The 19455-nt window shown below is 43.6% G+C and overlaps 1 protein-coding gene across 2 annotated transcripts in view; it reads right to left on the minus strand.

Annotated features, from left to right (window-relative positions):
* Positions 1 to 19139, minus strand: part of NSMAF (neutral sphingomyelinase activation associated factor) — a 58142-nt gene extending 39003 nt beyond the window's left edge. Inside the window, exons 1-2 of one of the 2 annotated variants that reach the window (XM_059043649.2) lie at positions 18903 to 19096; positions 967 to 1056 (exon numbers count right to left, since the gene is read on the minus strand). In XM_059043649.2, coding sequence (XP_058899632.1) covers positions 967 to 1056; positions 18903 to 18961 — 149 coding nt within the window. In that variant the 5' untranslated portion in view covers positions 18962 to 19096. Of the gene's footprint in view, positions 1 to 966; positions 1057 to 18902 lie in introns of both variants that reach the window. The other variant, XM_067017117.1, reaches the window with a different exon arrangement.
* Between the last annotated feature and the right edge of the window lie 316 nt (positions 19140 to 19455).

Here is a 19455-nt window from a genome sequence, read left to right on the forward strand (position 1 = left end):
ACTTGACGAGCTGGGGTTTGATTTTCTGGTAAGGGTTCGTCAGAGGCAGTGCACGTGTACTTCCCTCATATCAGGAGGCCGCAGTGGGTTCAGGTAATGCCTATCTTGATACGTGCATTAAAAAATTTCTCAGCAGCTTTTCATCTGCCAGTTTAGCAGCCATCGAGGATTCTGTCTACATCAGAGGTTGGCAAACTTCTTCTATAAAGAGCCAGATAGTAAATATTTTCGACTTGGCAGGCCATTTGGTCTCTGTCACTATTCAGTTCCACTTCCGTGTTGCAGGAAAGCAACCACACACAATATGTAAACAAGTGGGTGTTCCAATAAAACTTTATTTACAAAAACAAGCAGCAGGCCAGAACTGACCATAGTCTGTCGACCCCCTGATATAGATCCATTATTCACTAGGGGCTGAAATTTTTAACATTCCCTGTGTTTATTATCTAGAATTCATCAACAAAGAGCAGCTTTAATTATCTGTGATTTGGTTACCCTAAAGTACAATTTGTGCAAGGAAAGCAGGAAAAATGCTTGATTCTTTATCAAATTTTAGAAAAATGAGTTGGTGTCCTAGTATCCTTCAAAGGTAACTGATATATATACACACACACATGAAATAATATATTTATATTACATATATGTCATTATGAACTCATGGATTTGAGCCCTTCTGATACATTTCAATCCAGTGCCCTCGTTATTCTTTTTTGGTGTTCAATCTGTCCCATTTTTTGCCCAGCTCTTCAGGGTGGCCTTGTGCCCTTTTAATTCATTTTGATACCTTCCTTACTTGCCAGCCTGACAAGATGGTCCAGGCTCACCTCCCACATTTCCTCCCCTGACTTAGACTCAGGCACTTCTCCAAAGAGCCCTCGTTCCTTTTAGTGGAGAGTAGCATTCAGAGTAGCTCACTGCCGCTGAGTTCTGACTAGGCCTTTTCAGAGATCCGAAAACCCTCCTTACCTTTCACTCCGACCGCCGTGGTGCTGCAGGTGATTAGCTGTGTGCTGTTCGAAGTAGTGCTCCTCCAAGGTAAGCAGGAGCAAGGAAAATCTAAATTTGGAAAAAACAAACAAAACAAACAAAAATCCGCATGTTTTTTTTTTTTTTTAAAGCAGAATATTTCAAGCATGTGTTCCCAAAGTGCTTTTCCATCCATTACATCAACAAACACTTATTAAGTGTATATTATACGCCAGGCACTCTTCTCTATCAAGACAGACCTGCCCAGCTCTGCCAAAAATAAAATAAAATTGTTTACCAGGTGGGTTTATTGTTCCTTTACAGAAACTCCAAATTTCATGAAATAAAACCATGTGTAAAACAGATAACTGGTGGGAACCTGCTCTGTGATGACCTAGATGGGTGGGTGGGGGGTGGGAGGGAGGTCCAAGAGGGAGGGGATGTATGTATACACAGAGCTGATTCACTTCACTGTACAGCAGAAACTGACACACCGTTGTAAAGCAATTATACTCCAATAAAACAACAGCAACAACAAAACTCACTGTTGCCTGAACAGAGCTCGGAGCTTTCCCACCTACAGAGCGTTCATCCTTTGCTCCCCATGACGACACACAGGAGGCCTCCCCACCCCCTCTTCCCACCACACACCATTCTCCACTGTCATGGCTCGTGGGCGGGTGAGTTTCTCTTGCTACTCCCACAAGACCAGTGCCTCTGAGAGGCAGATCTTTAGATATTCCTGTTACAACCAATCTAAGGCTTTGTACACAACAGGTATTTAATAGATAAAACAAGCAAGCTGAACCAAATGGGAATGCAGATCAGTTCTTTTTAAAGCTTTAAGTGCTTTACACTTTTAAAAACAAAATAAAGTAACAGAAAAAGTATTAATTTAGTTGCATGGCCACAGAAACAAATATATGGCAAAGAACTGAAAACAACTGTTTTGTTTGTTTTGCGGTAAGGACCAGGAAACATCAACGGCGTCCAGAGTTACACGGAGAAGTTTTCACGAAAAGCGTGCTACTTGAGGTGCGTCTTGAAGTTCTGGTGTATTAAAGGAAGACATCTAGATTAAATACGGCAGAATAAACATAAATGTTTATTTCTGCTCCCTCTAGAAAAACACTACAATGTGAACAAAAATATTTTTAAAATAGTAAAACCCCCCCCCACCAAAAAAATAGTAAAACCCACAGACTAAAGGAAATTGGAGAGACATAAAAGCAGATGAGAGATACCAGTAAATTTGTGAGACACGGAAAGCAGATGGGAGGACTCAGCAGTGATCAGAAGCCAGAGGAGCAGATGCCTCCAGAAAAGGGACCAACTAGGAGAAAACCAAAAGTTCCACAACTGCAGGTATCAGGTACCAGGAAGGTAGGGATAAAGCCTAGGGGGATGGATGAAAGTCCAAATGAGGCCAGCAGCCAAGATTTCTCCCCTGATGGTTCTCCCTACACGTGGCGTTTCAATACCAAAATTAAACAAGAGACTCCAAACTAGGCATCAAGCACAGTGGAGAGCAGCGCTATTGCATGAAAAGACAGTGATTAAACAGAAAGCAGGAAGACATACGACACTCCAAGCAGCAGACTGTGGGTTATTTTTGGAAAAAAACTAAATAGCCCTAGAGAAAAGACCTATGGATACTAACATTTCAAAGAACCTTCTACAACATCATCCCACAGTGAAGTCCAACAGAAAAGGCCTACCCACAGTGACACAGAATTACATGCTTCACCCTTAAATATGAATGGACACCCCAAGATCACCAGCCTCTAATGTGAAAAAACTAGACCAAACAAGCAGAAGAACACAGCTTGAAGGACTAGAGACAATGAACAGAAGAAAAGGTCAAAAGACTATAATTAATATCCTTACAAAGAAGAAATTATATCCATGAAACAAGATACTGCTTGCTTTAAAACAAACAACCAACAGAAAAATAACTCAAATTAAAAACGATGACAGAAGGAACTAGCTTTACTGTCAAAACAGGCAATTTTTATTGGCCTGTTCTACATTTTAAAATCCATGAACAAGAATTAATCATAGGCTAAAAAAAAAAAATTAATCATAGGCTAAACTGACAGAGCTCAGTATAAAATGCTCACTATTATTACTTATTTTGAATTTCAGTGCAACCACAAAAGTTCAGATTGGTAGGAGCGTCCTTTGATGCCCGAGATAATTTCCAAGAAGGTATAAATCAGAGAGATACTAAGTACCTTGGCCCTTACTTTTAGCTTGTATATTAATAAGTTGAAACCTTTCGCTTGGGCTGGAGCTATGCAACCCTCTCTCCTCCTCCTTCCTCTCCCCACTCCTCTTAGAGAGAGGGTAAAATAAGTATTCGTCAATAAGACAATGGCATAATTTTGTTGCTATAAAAATAGCCTTCATAGATAACCAGCTCTTCCATACAATTTTTAAGATATAATCCTATCTTTAATCCTGTTAAAATGTCCATACCAGCCAAAGCCACCTACAGATCCGATGTAATCCCTACTCAAAATCTCAATGGCATTTACTGCAGAAATAGAAAAAAAAATCCTAAAATTCATACAGAATCAGAAAGTCCAAACAATCAATGAAAAACAAAACTGGAAGCCTCACAGTTTCTATATCAAAAGATATTACAAAACTACAGTATTAAAACAGTGTGTACTAGCATAAAGACAGACATATAGACCAAAGAAACGGAATGGAGAGCTCAGAATTAAACTCTCATAACTCTGGATCTTTTTGACAAGAGATTCAAAGCCACACAATGGGGAAAGAGGACAGTCTCTTCAACAAATGATGTTAGGAAATCTGGATATTCACATGCAAAAGAATGATGTTGAACCCTTCATACTATATATAAAAATTAACTCTCAATGGACTAAAGACCTAATTTTAATACCAGAAACTATAAAACTCCCAGAAGAAAACATAAGGTAAAAGCTTCCTGACACTGGATTTGGCAATTATTTCTTGGATATGACACCAAAAGCACAGGCAACAAAAGCAAAAATAGATAAATGTGACTACATCAGATTTCAAAACTTCTATACAGCAAAGAAAACAGTCAACAAACTGAGAAGGCAACCTATAAAAATGAAGAAAATATTTACATACCATATCTGATAAGGAGTTAATATCTAGACTATATAAAGGACTCCTACAACTACTCAGCAACAACAAAAATTAACCCAATTAAAAAATGGGCAAAGGACTTGAATAGGCACTTCTCCAGAGAAGAAGATATGCACATGGCCAGAAAGTGTATGAAGAAGACACTGAACATCACTAATCATCAGGAAAATGCAAATCAAAACCTCATATACTATTTTAAAAAATAACAAACATTGGCGAGGATGTAAAGAAATTGCAGGTGGAATTGTAAAATGATGCAGCTGCGATGGAAAACAGTATAGAGGTGCCTCAAAAAATTAAGAATAGAACTACCATATTCAGGTTCCCTCCGGTAGGCAGATGACCTCTATCCTCCGTCATAGCCTCACGGATTCACGTATCTCTCATTACCTGCTTCTTTAGCTATTCTTTTTAGCCCTTTCAAGTCATCTAATTGCTCCAGCAACCAGGACATTTTTATTGACTCGTGTTCATTAAAAGGCTTGGCTTCCAATGCTCCATGCCTAGAGCCAGAATCAAAACTACAATGAGGTATCACCTCACACCAGTCAGAGTGGCCATCATCAAAAAGTCCACAAACAATAAATACTGGAAGAGGGTGTAGAGAAAAGGGAACCCTCCTACACTGTTGGTGAGAATGTAAAGTGGTATAGCCACTATGGAAAACAGTATGGAGGTTACCTAAAAAAACTAAAAATAGAACTACCATATGATACAGCAATCCCACTCCTGGGCATATATCCAGAGAAAACCATAATTTGTTGTTTTACTTTTTTAAAAAAAATTATTTATTTATTTATTTATTTTTGGCTGCGTTGGGTCTTTGTTGTTGTGCACGGGCTTTCTCTAGTTGCAGCGAGCGGGGGCTACTCTTCATCGTGGTGCGCCGGCTTCTCGTTGCAGTGGCTTCTCTTGTTGCGGAGCACGGGCTCTAGGCTTGCGGGCTTCAGTAGTTGTTGCATGCGAGCTCAGTAGTTGTGGCTTGTGGGCTCTAGAGTGCAGGCTCAGTAGTTGTGGCGCACGGGCTTAGTTGCTCTACAGCATGTGGGATCTTCCCGGACCAGGGCTCGAACCTGTATCCCCTGCATTGGCAGATGGATTCTTAACTGCTGCACCACCAGGGAAGTCCCGAAAACCGTAATTTGAAAAGATACATACAACCCCAATGTTCACTGCAGCACTATTTACAATAGCCAAGACATGGAAGCAACCTAAATGTCCATCGACAGAGGAATGGATAAAGATAATGAGGTACATATATACAATGGAATGTTACTTGGCCATAAAAATGAAATAATGTCATTTGCAGCAACATGGATGGACCCAGAGATTATCATACTCAGTGAAGTAAGTCAGAGAAAGACACACCATATATCACTCATATGTGGAATCTAATTTTTTTTAATGATATAAATGAACTTATTTACAAAACATAAACAGACTCACAGATTTCAAAAACAACCTTATGGTTACCAAAGGGGAAAGGTTGGTGGGGAGGATAAGTCAGGAGCTTGGGATTAACACAGACACGCTACTATACAGAAAATAGATCACCAACAAGGACCTACTGTACAGCACAGGGAACTCTACTCAATATTCTGTAATAACCTATATGGGAAAAGAATCTGAAAAGGAATGAATATATCTTTATGTATAACTGAATCACTTAGCTGTACACCTGAAACTAATACAACATTGTAAATCAACTCTACGCCAATAAAATTTTTTAAATAAAATAAAAATAGAAGGCGCTTCCCTGGTGATCGGGTGGTTAAAACTCCATGTTCCAAATGCAGGGGGGCCGGGTTCGATCCCTTGTCAGGGAACTAGATCCCGCATGCCACAACTAAATATCCTTCATGCCACAACGAAGACACAGTGCAGCCAAATAAATAAATATTTTTTAAAATAAATAAATTTAAAAAAAAATAGAACTACCATGTGACCCAAAAGTCCCACTTACAAATATATATCCAAAAGAACTGAAAACATACTATCAAAGAGATGTTTGCATATCCATGTTCACGGTAGCATTATTCACAATAGCCAAGAGGTAGAAGCAACTTCAATACCCGTTGATGGACAGATGGATAAAGAAAATGTGGCATATACACAGAATGGAATATTAGCCTTAGAAAAAGAAGGAAAACCTGTCGCATGCTACAACACACATGAACCTTGAAGGCATTACTCTAGGTGAAGTACGTCAGTCACAAAAAGACTAACACCACATCATTCCACTTACATGAAGTATCTAAAGTAGTTAAACTCTTACTGAGAGAAAAGAGAATGGTGGTTGCCGGGGGCCGGGGGGAGGCAGAAAGGCGAGTTGTTCAGTGGGGACAGAGGTTCAGTTTTGCAAGATGAAAACGTTCTAGAGATCTGTCTCTCGCACAACAACGTGAACATACGTAACACTAGTGCACCGTGACTTAAAAATGGCTAAAACAGTAAATCTTAGGTGTGTGTTTTAAGGGTTTTTTTGGATTTTTCAAAATTTTATTTAAGTATCTTATGTGTTTTTTATGCCAATAAAAAATATAATCACATCAGCTATTGTATGACTAAAGTCATTATTTTGGTAAATGAATTACATCCTCCTTAATTTACCAATACCCTGTTTTGTAAGTAATGTAAAACACATGATAAAGGGATATAACCAAATCATATCATTCAAAGTCAAAGGATTAAGAAACTTTTCTGAGTTTATTTTTTTCTTTTGCCTGAAGTATTCAGTTATACCTGCTTGAAAATTTTTGTATGTAAAAAGTATTACTGTCAAGTTTGATGGTGTTCTGAACAATGATTTTCAAAGTGCATTCCATGGAGTAAAAGGTTCCAAGCTTTAAAAAAATAAAATAAAAACTAAAAACACTTTTATAATTTTATGATCTCCCTCATTAGTGGTGTATCAGACTGTACATTATCTCTTTAGGAGACTCGGGGCCCTGCTTCTGGGGTATTCCTTAGTTTCCTCCATCTTTACAGAGGTGTAGTGACATTTTCTTTAGATAAACTGACTCATTCCGCAATCTAACTTTCCTGAAAAAGATGCTGTCCCATCCTCACGTCACCTAAATTGCAAAGCACACCGTTCAACACTTAACCAACAACGTAAAACAAGTTCACTCCAGGCAGCCCCCCGAGTTAGCCCTGCATTCACGGCTACCCAGCAATTATTCAACACTCTGTTGATAAACACTATTTATAATGGAGTATTTATAATTTCTCTAGTTGGAGATGTAAAACTAGCCTCACTGTGCTGAGGAGGATCGTGAGGCCGCGGGAAGTGCCAGGACACCTTAGTGACATGCGCACGGCGCAGAAAGGGCCCGAGGGGCCTGTATTTGCATCTCCCCTCTGCACAGCCCACTGGCCTTGGGTTCAGCTAGACTGTAGGGCCCCCACCACCTAGAGAGCTGGTTGGACTAAGCCGGGCATTTTTAGTAAGCTTCTTAAAATGGCCTCTGAAACAAGCAATGAATTAAGAAAATGTTTGAGACAAGAACACTGCCCTGGGCTTCCCTGGTGGCGCAGTGGTTGAGCGTCCGCCTGCCGATGCAGGGGACGCGGGTTCGTGCCCCGGTCCGGGAAGATCCCACGTGCCGCGGAGCAGCTGGGCCCGTGAGCCGTGGCCGCCGAGCCTGCGCGTCCGGAGCCTGTGCTCCGCAGCGGGAGAGGCTGCGACGGTGAGAGGCCCGTGTACCGCAAAAAAAAAAAAAAAAAAAAAAAAGTTACCTGTGTGGGCTTCCCTGGTGGCGCAGTGGTTGAGAGTCCGCCTGCCGATGCGGGGGACGCGGGTTCGGGCCCCGGTCCGGGAAGATCCCACGTGCTGCGGAGCAGCTGGGCCCGTGAGCCGTGGCCGCTGCGCCTGCGCGTCCGGAGCCTGTGCTCCGCAACGGGAGAGGCCGCAACAGTGAGAGGCCCGCGTACCGCAAAAAAAAAAAAAAAAAAAAAAAAAAAAGAACACTGCCCTGTGACCCACCGCTAGCAATGTGCCCCCAAGAACACATTGGACAGCGACCTCTGAAGAGTCAAACAGATCTTACCTAACTATGCGAACGTCCATCTCTCCTTCCTCAAGTCTGCTACTGAGACATCACAGAACCAAACCTTAGTCTCTGCCAGAGTTCAGCTGAACTAAATCTACTGCATCTTCCTGACCTACGAGTCAGAACTCTGTCAAAAAAGATCCGATTAGCGCGAGCTGACTTCAGGCTGAACTCGTGCTGGAGACGGGTGACAACTTCCTCTTCTAGCCGTTGATAGAAATCCGTACGACCCAGAATTAGCACTAAACCTACTTACACACATCTGCCCTTTCTGCCCCTTTCCGAGTTCCCAGATCATGGAGGCAGGCTGTGGCCCCAAACGCAAACTCTCCCAGGAGACCCGGCACGTGGGCGCCCTCTGCATCTTCACCCATCTGCTGAAAGTCTAGCCTGTCGCTTTCAGTCTGATGGCATCACTAATACAAAACAAGAGCCACTTCCTCTGTCGTGAGTAATATCTTACACTGCTGGGCTGGGCCCTAGGCAGGAGCCTAGTTTTACACACAACTTCAGGAGACTTAAAATATATATATGTAAATATATATATATACATATATATATTTTAATCTGTAGCATCGTTTAAAGCCAGCACTCCCGTGGGGCTTTAACTTCCTTGATGCTAACTTATAGGACTGTGACATCCTCTTCATCTGTCCTCGGTTGTTGCCCTTCTTGCTTTATATGTTTTTTTAAAAAAATTATAAGCTCGGAGGAACACGACGTGTGCCACCCTTCTATGTTTATTTGCTTGTCTGATTTTTTTGTAACTCTTCACCAAAGACCATTTGGATTGGACGTTCTGAATCATATTTCTGACAGTTTGACAAACTTCCTAGATCAATATCCTTTTCAGAACTGTCCAGTAATGATACTGGTTTTTTTCCCCTTCCTTGAAACTTACAGTATCTGCCTTCTGAAAAATTTAGTTTCTATGCATGTCAGAATCCTTCTTAATCCCCCTGGCCTTCAACAATAAATAACCTGATACGACTGCCTTTTCTGATGGTTTCTGTCATTGCTACTTGGTTAATGAGTTTAATATTCAGAATTTTGGAAAGTGCTCAAGTTCTCTGCCTTAAAATAATTTAAAACTTCAACAAGGGAAGGCAAGGGACGGGAATCAGATCTCATCGAGCTTTGGCCAGGTCAGGCCTCTCATTTTCTGTGTTGCTAACTCCCTGTTTTCGATCTCCATCAGGTACACATCCACCATTTTTTTCCCACCCACTCAGGCGGCCCGCAACAAATGAACACAGTTATGTTCTCTCGGTTCCTCTTTCCAGTAAGTCCTCTGGGTTTTTCCGCGTGGTGCATGGACTCCCCCTGCGGACGCAGATCTTCTTGGCCTTCAGAGCCCACCGCCTCACTTCCTAATGGGTCTCCCCTTTTTGAATAGGTCTACAGCTTTTTAGCACTAGATTCTGATATTGAGTCCCATCCCATCAAGCTTCAGTGACACCTAAACACACATCAATCCCCTTTTGTAATAAAACTTGACTCATTTTATTATCCATGTTCTATGCATTTTTGCACAGAGACATCTGAGTGATTAATTATTATTTCTAGTCCCTGAACCAATTGTTTTCTCATGTAAATTACTGGCCCTTCCTCCCCAGAGCAGCATTTCATGCCCACTGTCACCCAGTGTAACCAATTTCACTATTTCATCTGCCCTTCAGATCCCTTCCCTTGGGAGTAAGTTTAAAACTCTATCAGACCCTAGGAAATTACATTCTCCTTTGACTATGTGAGATGCAGTTACTTCCTGGCCAAGATGGTTCAGATACCGAAATCCCTTTCACTGACACCATCCGTAAAGCCAGTCGTCTCTATTTTCAAGTCTCAACAACATGTGAGAACAAACGGCCAAAGTATCACCTATGCTCTCAAAGTCTTTCAATTTCTTCACCAAGGGTCACAGCCCCAGGGAGGATGCTTCCATGAGCCTTCTCTATACTATCAAGAAAATAAAGGTGGAAGACAGTTTGAAGGAACAGACAACAAGAAACCTAGATGAATGTTTAATTACTGTAATCTTCAACAGTGCTTCTCGAACTTTAAGCATCTGGGGCTCTTGTTAAAATGCAGATTCTGGGGGACTTCCCTGGTGGTCCAGTGGTTAAGACTCTGTGCTCCCAAGGCAGGGGGCGTGGATTCGATCCCCGGTTGGTGAACTAAGATTCCACGTGCTGTGTGGTGCGGCCAAAATAAAAGAAAAAAAAATCAAATTTTAAAAAAAGACAAAAAAAAAAAAAAAAAAAGCAGATTCTGATGCAGAAGATCTGAGTGGAGCCTGAAGTTCTGTATTTTCTAACAAGTTCCCAGGTAGAGCTGATGGGATAGTAACAAGGTACTAATGTCACCATAAACCAGGCCTGGAGCATTCCTGAATCCTACTAAGTTTCAGAGATACCATAAAAATAAGCACTGGCCTAGGATTTAAAACAGAAGCAGCATGCTGTGGCAGAAAAGGGGCTGGACTGGATCAGAGGACATTTGCTCTAGGCTTAGTGCAGCCGTGTCTTGGCTTTGGACTTTTAGTCAAACCACTTGGCTTACTCAGGCCTCCAGCTATAAAGTGAGGGGAGGGAGCTATAGATTAGATTACCTCCAAAGTCCTTCCTTAACCAGTGGGTTTATAGATTAAATAAACCTGGGCTTAAAGAAATCAGCAGGAATTCCATTTCAGGCATCATGGCAGATTAGATGTCCAAAGAAACAATCTTGACATAGCTCCTCTAAAACAGCTGGATAAATTGCTAAAACTTTCAAATGCTTGGCTGAGGTGATAGAAAAGTAAGGGAAAGTCTTAGAAGAGAGAAACAAAAGTCAGCAGGCACTGGAGCAGTCTTTTCCCAACTCTGAGTAACAAGCCTGAATTCAGGAGGGGACAGTCACGGGGGAGGGGGAGGGAGTAGAAAAAGCTAGGATCCCTAAAGTAACACCCTTTGAGGGTAGAAATAAAAAAACCACCCACCCTACTTTCCCCAGAGGGATATGGTAGGACCTTGGCTCTGGGCTGGGGACAAAGTAAGTTTCCTTTAGAGTCTGAAACCACAAGCCTGCCTTGACACACATTTGGGGCTAGAATTCACACTACCTTTTTAGCCGAATAAAACTCAAAACAAACCACTGTGGTCTCTCCCCCAACCCCAGGCAGATATACATGCAAACACTTTCTGGAATAATACAATTTAAACCCAGATCTCCAAGAATTTCTGAAAATAACGCAAGGAACAAAAGGCCACAATCCAAAATCATAAATCAAGTGAGGAAGTAAGATTACTGAATGGAGGTCAGTACAAGTAGCAAACTACTCAATGAAACCTGTAAAGGCTACAGATAATTAGTTTCTGTATCTGATCATTACAAGGATAAGTTGAAAGAAATAGAAGGACAACAAAGGTACAAGAAAGGAACGCACTTTTATCAAAAATGATCAGGCAATTGTAAGCAACCCAAACAAAACTAGAAATTTAAAAATATAATAAGTGAAATTAAAACTTTAGAGGGACAGACAGCAAATTAGGCAACTAGAAGAAAAAAATTAGTAAAACTGTAAGATGGATTTAAATAAGCCACAAAGCAGCACAGAAAAAATCAAGATAAGTATTAAACAGTCATTTTGAGATATTACAAGAATGGGGAGAAGCAATATTCCAAGAGCTAAAGGCTTGGCTACAAATTTTCCAAAACTATTCCAGCTTTAGGAACCCCATGCAGGAGAGATGAATAGAAGGAAAGGTCTGTATAAACAAACAGCAAAACACTACAAAGACGAGATCTCAAAAGCAGCCAGAGAAAAGGCAGATTCCTTACAAACAGCAATGAGACGGATGACAGGGGTTTGTTGCAGGCTGGCCTCCCAGAACGGAAGGTGGCCGCCCACAAAGCTCCACAGAGACCTGCCCTGACCTGTGTTAAAGGCAACAGTCTGGGTCAACAAGATTGAACCCCTGGGACTTCCCTGGTGGCGCAGTAGATAAGACTCCCTGCTCCCAATGCAGGGGGCCCGGGTTCTATCCCCGGTCAGGGAACTAGATCCCGCGTGCTTGCCGCAACTAAGGAGCCCGCCTGCCGCACCTAAGACCCAGAGCAACCAAATAAATAAATACATAAATATTAAAAACAAAACAAAACAAAAAAACAAGGTTGGACCCCAGTACCTTAATCGTGCCAGAGGAGGTGTTGGCAGCTCCCAAACCATGAACACAGACACGTGAACCTGCCCGGCCATATTATGCAGACTCAAGTGCAATGCTCAGACAGCCCCCAGTCAAGCCAGGGAAGGGACCAGGCCAACCCACAGCCACAAATGTCACACTGGGCCTGGCGAGCAAGGTTCCATCACAGCGTAACTCCGCTGTGTCCCAGCTGGGTCACCCCACGGGGTCCAGGCTTCTGGAGCCTGCAGCCTGACCCTGCCGGGAGCTACGAGCCACACCAGGAGGGCACGGCTCATCTGTAACTGACCCCCTCTCCTGTCTTGAGTCTCCCCCCCCCCCCCACCAATGTTGCTCCAGCAAAAGCCTGATGCATATTCCTGGCCATTTGCCTTTGTTTGCAGAATCTTCAAAAGGCTGAGAGAAGCATACATCCAGCAAAACTGATTTTCAAAACAAGGGCAATACAGGGACATGTTCAGACAGACAAAAACAAACATAGTTTACTATCATCAGACCCTCATCAAGGGAACTTCTAAAGGACATTCTTCAGGAAAGAGAAAATTCTGTAGGGAAGATATTATATGCAAGAAGGAAAGCCAACACAATGGTAAATATGCATGTAAACTATACAAGCATTAACTAAATAATCAGAATGTCTAATTTGTAGGCTTAAAATATATTGAAAATACTGGACAATAACAGACTATAATTTAAGATGGGCCAACAGGAATTAAGGGTTCCAAGGTCCCAACATTGCTAGGAAGGAGGGTAAAGAGGATGATTAGCCTCAGACCTTAAGTTAAATATAAGTGTTAAAATTTCGAGGGCAAGCACTAGAAAAACAGAAACAATATGTAACTTCCACACTCTTCAGGAAAAATGAAAGGGAACAAGGGGATCTTAGTTAACCCAAACAAAGGAAAAAGAAGACAAAATAAAAAAGTAAAAATGATTCCAAATAAATTGGTAATATTAACAAACGTAAATGGACTAATCTGTCAAGACAAGAAATATCAGAACAAAGTAATAAAAAGTCCAACTACAAACTATTTATAAGAAATAAGGCTAAACTCTAAGGACAAGAAAAGTTGGAAGTAAAAATGAAAAATTATATATAATGCAAATAACCAAAAGAAAACTAATATATTAATAGCAGACAAAACAGAAAAAAAATCATTACTAGGAATAAGGAGGTCATTATCCATTGATGAAAGATTCAATCTGCTAAGAAGACATCAATTCTAAGCTTAAATAGACTTAATAACATACCCTGAAAATAGTTATAGCAGAAATTGATAGAAATACAAGGTGAAGTTAGCATCACGAACCCTCTCTCAATCAGAAAAAATTCATTCAAGATCTAAACAACTAACAAGCTTAATGTAATAGATATATATAGAATCCTGCACCAATATTAATATACATCTATTTTCCACCTTACATCAAACATTTGTGAAGATTGCCTACATACTAAGTCATAATACAAAATTTCAAAGTATTAGTATTATACAGACCCCACTCACTGAACACACGTTAAAAAATTTTAAAAAACCAAAAAGATAGGGCTTCCCTGGTGGCGCAGTGGTTGAGAATCCGCCTGCCGATGCAGGAGACACGGGTTCGTGCCCTGGTCCGGGAAGATCCCACATGCCGCGGAGCAACTAAGCCCGTGAGCCATGGCCGCTGGGCCTGCGCGTCCGGAGCCTGTGCTCCGCAACGGGAGAGGCCACAACAGTGAGAGGCCCGCATACCGCAAAAAAAAAAAAAAAAAAAAAAAAAAAAAAAAAAAAAAAAAAAAAAAAAAAAAAAAAAAAAAAACCAAAAAGATAAACTTTCAAAGTCTATGAGCTGGAAATGTTAAATATCTGATGAGTAAAAGATGAAATCACAGTGGCATTTAGGAAAAACACCAAGCGATGAATTCCTTAAATGCCCATTTTATATCACATTTGAAAAACCATACAGCCAACACACTCAAAATCCATCTATGGGAGATTCTGCTGTCTTCTTAAATGGTAGCCATTTTGGAAGACGCTAATTTGAGACAGTAATAAGGGAATAAGGCGATAGGCTAGTAAAGAATTTTGGGTAAAGTCAGTATAAATTCTAAGTCAATCAAAAATTAGCAACAATTATTTCCACTTTCACTGTTTTTTTTTGTTATGTAAGAAAAATAACTATGATGTAAAGAAATAGGATTTATGTCCATTTCTCTCAGCCCATCAACAGTCCTGACTAACTGAGCACTGATTCTGCAGTTTATCTCTATTTTCAACACCTGGCAAATCCCACAGAGGTATTATAGGAATAGGATGACCAGCCTTAAAAACGAAAGATTAAACCAGAGTCTAACAAATCACTTTGCCATCTCAGCAAGTATTTTCAGTATAACAAATACAGACTCAATTGACAAAATAAACCTATTAAGTAAAAGATATTTAATATCAGCCAAGAAATTTAATATCAGCATAAGAGAATTATCCACACATGGAATGTTTGAAGCAAAGTTGAAGTCTAAGAAATGCCTGTAAAACGATTAATGTAATATGTGAGCCCAATACAGAACTCATACTCATGTTTTATCCTGGAATGACAGCTTACAAGCCACAGCTAAGTAATTTGTTCTGTGACACTTAGAGAGAAAACGGACTCTCTTCCAGTGGGGACATGCCTCAACTATCTCAATTTCTATGTCATCCAAAAAGGAAACAGCTGTGGTTCCACCACACCACTCCTAGATGTGAAGGTAAAAAATATACAGTTAGCTTACTCCTAAATCTTGAAATAGAAATATCTTAAACAGCAGCTGTTTGTAAAACATCCTCATATGCTAGCCCACTGTACACATCTACCATTCCCAACAATTCCAAGGGAAGCTATATGAATTGTCTTTTTAGATTTTTTTGCATATATCTTAACACCTGCAGTGGACGTTTTAGAACACCAGTAAGATCAATATGGTTCCTTCCCACTAAGTCTTAAGCGGGATAACAGTGTACTTAATCTGAACAGCCAGCACCTCTTGTTTTCTAATACTGAAAACTACCCAAAGCATTGCTTTATGGCATCACCAATAAATGATACCACTGTATAGCTGTTTAAATCAGAAACCTGAGAGGACTGCTATGTTTAGAAAGTAAAAATACAGGACACCTAGTTAAATTGGAATTTCAGATAAATTACAAACATTTTTTTTAGTATAAGTACATACCAAATATCACATGGGACATACTTACATAAAAGGTTACTCACTGTTCATCTGAAATTCAAGTTTAACTGGGCATCCTGCATTTTATCTGAGAACTCTAAGCTGGGATTCTTCCTCTATTACCTTCGACATGCAGGCCACTCTGCCAAGACCTATCAATGCTACTTCCTAAAAACATCTAAAAGCCATCCACATGGGCTTTCCTCGTGGCGCAGTGGTTAAGAATCCGCCTGCCAATGCAGGGATCACTGTTCGAGCCCTGGTCCAGGAAGATCCCACGTGCCGCGGAGCAACTAAGCCCGTGCGCCACAACTACTGAGCCTGCGCTCTAGAGCCCACGTGCCACAACTACTGAGCCCATGCGCCACAACTACTGAAGCCCGCGCGCCTAGAGCCCGTGCTCTGCAACGAGAGGGCACCGCAGTGAGAAGCCCACGCACGCACCACAACGAAGAGTAGCCCCCGCTCACAGCAAGCAGAGAAAGCCCGTGTGCAGCAACGAAGACCCAATGCAGCCAAAAATAAATAAACAAATAAAAAATAAAATCCATCCATTTTTCTCCATTTCTTCTGCCACCACCTTGGTCTAAACCACCAATCTAAGAATCTCCCAACAGCCTCTCTGCTTCTACTTTTGTAGAAATATCACTTATTCTAAATATATCAGCATTTATTTCTCTTAGTATGAAGTTGATGCTAACTTCAAGTTTCTCCTTTCTGGGTCATTATTGGGAAGCAGTAGAAATCTCAAATCTCTAAAGCAGCGTGACAGGGACCAATGAAACTGCAACTCTGAAAAGGTGAGGCTTTCATGGCGACCTCTGAAACAGTTCCAAGGAAAGTAACAGTTCTCTTGGGTATGCCGGAGTCAATGACCTCTGTCAATCATTTTGCTAAATGGTGTTTATTGCCACAAAGAGATAAGCTAAGGGAAAAAAACCTGTGCAGCCGCGATAAATTTGGGGCTCAATAAAGTTGCTTTAAAATACTCGTCTTGGGACTTCCCTGGTGGTCCAGTGGTTAAGAATCCGTCTTGCAATGCAGGGGACGCGGGTTCGATCCCTGGTCAGGGAACTAAGATCCCACATGCCGCGGCGCTACTGAGCCCTTGCACTGCAACAAGAGAGCCCATGCGCTCCGGCGCCCACGCGCCACAACTAGAGAGAAGCCTGCAACAAAGAGCCCACTGCAACGAAAGACCTCATGTGCTGCAACTAAGACCCAATGCAGCCAATAAATAAATAAATAAAACCAAATAGATTTTTTTTTGTGTGTGTGTGTGATATGCGGGCCTCTCACTGTCGTGGCCTCTCCCGTTGCGGGGCAGAGGCTCCGGACGCGCAGGCTCAGCGGCCATGGCTCACGGGCCCAGCCGCTCCGCGGCACGTGGGATCCTCCCGGACCGGGGCACGAACCCGTGTCCCCTGCATCGGCAGGCGGATTCCCAACCACTGCGCCACCAGGGAAGCCCGATATTTTAAAAATAAAATACTCTTGTCTTTCAGAGAGAATTCTAAGATTTAGAAAGAGACTGCTTGATGGTGAGACATATTCCTGTCATTTAAACGGCCATTCTAGGGCCACCATCCTGGTTAGCGTACCCATCAACCCAAGGTTGCAAAGCCACGGGAAAGGGCATTAGAGAATTGGGGCAGTCAGGAAGTAGGATTCAAATAAAAACATGGGGCACTGACTTTTTCAGATTACCGATACTTAAGAACAGTTGCTGCCTCCTGAGTGATGAATAATTACTTTGTTGTGAGAGCTACAGCCATCCCCGAGTGCTGCTAGCCTGTGACGGATACCGACAAAGCAGCTTATACACAGAAATGCCAGTGCAGACTTTAAGATTTGTGTGACGCTGCAGAGCTGTACAAGCTAACCAAATTAAACACAAATTACTGTCGTAGAAATAACTGGCAGGTCTAAAGACAGCAGGATTCCCTGTATGTCAAAGAAGCCATAGAATTGTTGCAAATGACTCGTAGATCACAGAACATGATGGCAATTCAAGTGTTTCAAAGTTCTTACAATACAAATTTGAATATTCATCTATTTAATACAGAATACCAAGTCTTAATGTTGTTGGTACTTAACAAAGAAACTATTCATGCTCTCTCCACATGAAACAAGCATTACAAACGAAGTCTTAACAGCCTCTTACAAGAGTGAGTTACTTTATTCAGGACCCAGTTATCATTACTCAATAAACAAGCATGTCTGTGGATAAAGCCTAATCACGCTACCAAAATCGTTCTTGGAAGCCCTATCCAAGATAACGTTTTTTTGGTATATCTTCTCCTCTACAGTGGAAAATGAAATTTCAGGCTACGAATATACTGGCAGAGGCCAACATTAGAGATGAGAAAAGGGTATGAATATTTGCACCGGGGTCCAGTCAATCCCCATACAAAGAAGTGTGGGCGCTGCAAGATCGCACAAGCCTTGAAGTCTGCACTTGTATCTCATGTATAATCTGCTTCGTTGGTCCCCACTGATCACACAACATCAGGACAGGCTAGCAGCACTCCGAGATAACTGGCTCCCACATCCAAAATACTCTGTGTAAAATGACTCATTCCCAGCTCCTTTTGGCACCTGGGACCACAGACCCAACGACCAGCAAGCTGTTTCACTAGAAATGCACTGGAAGTCTACTCAGACGAAGTGCGCTTCCTCAAAGGGGACTTCCCTTGGAGGCTGAGGATCAGAAACTCTTGAACCATAACTGCTTCGAGGCCATATCAGCCTTTGCTCGTGGGACCCCAAATCCTCACCGGGATGCCGGTGATCATGAGACTGTCGTGCCTCAGCGCGCAGGAGTTCAGAGCCTTCACATGCACTTGCAGTAAGGTCCCCTGCTCGGCCGACAACGCCTGGCGGGTTGGACCCGGGCTCTTCCCTGACTCAGGCCTCCCTCAGAGGCTCCCTCCCACCCCGGGAGGGCAGGGATCTGCCCAGGCATTCGCTCGAGGGCTGAAGTCCGCGGTAACAAGGTGCGGTGATGGGGGGCACCTGCGTCTAGCCCGCAGGCGGTGGGTCGCCGAGCCGCGCGGTGCCGCCCGAGAGTACAAGCCGGCGGCAGGGGGCCGAGCGCTGCGACCCGACGCCGGGGGCCTGGGGGTGGGCGTCGGGGGTCCGCCGAGCCCACTTACACCCCACGCCCCCCACCCCACGCGCTCGCGCGGCCCCTTCCGGGTGAGCCGCGGCGGCGGGACCCGCGTGGCCGGCCGGGCTGCGCCTGCGCTCGGCTCCGCCGCGGGATGGGCCCCGGTCCGGCTCTCGCGGCTGCCCCCGCGGCCTCGGGCCCCCAGCGGGCCCGGCCTCCGCCCCCAGCTCGGCCCTTGCCCGGGGCCGGGCGCTCACCTCTCCTTGGAGTAGAGCTGCAGCTGCTGCTCGCGCGGCTTCTTCCGGATAAACGCCATGAACGGAGGGAGGGAGGGCGGCGCGGGAGGGCGGGCTGGGCGCGCGGCTCCGGCTCCGGCTCGGACTCCGCCGCTCCGCTGCGCCGCCGGCCGAGGAGGTCGGGGAGCCGCGGAGGCGGGCCCGGCCCCCGTTCCTGCGAGGCCCGGCCGGGAGAGCGCGCCTGCGGCCTGGCGTCCCGAGCGGCGGCGCTGGCGGCCCGCAGCCCACGCTGCGCCCGGCGTCCGGCAGCGCTCACCGCCGCACCCTCTCGGCGTGGGGACTCGGGGCGCCGTGACTCAGGCCGGAGGAGGGGCGCGCAGTCACCCGAGGCGCCCCGAGCTCAGCCGCCGGATGCCCGGGACCCAGGGGCCGGCCTGGGGTCTCTCCTTAGGCCCCAAACGTCCGCCGCTTCACCAGCTACCCCGCAGCTCCGCTTCGCTTCTTTACGCTTGAAGACGGAAGTGGGCCCGTAATCTCTGCCAATTTGTAGGCCACAGGGGTTCCGAATAACACC

Source organism: Kogia breviceps, chromosome 17, assembly GCF_026419965.1.
Source record: "Kogia breviceps isolate mKogBre1 chromosome 17, mKogBre1 haplotype 1, whole genome shotgun sequence".
In the NCBI taxonomy this organism is placed as follows: domain Eukaryota; kingdom Metazoa; phylum Chordata; class Mammalia; order Artiodactyla; family Physeteridae; genus Kogia; species Kogia breviceps.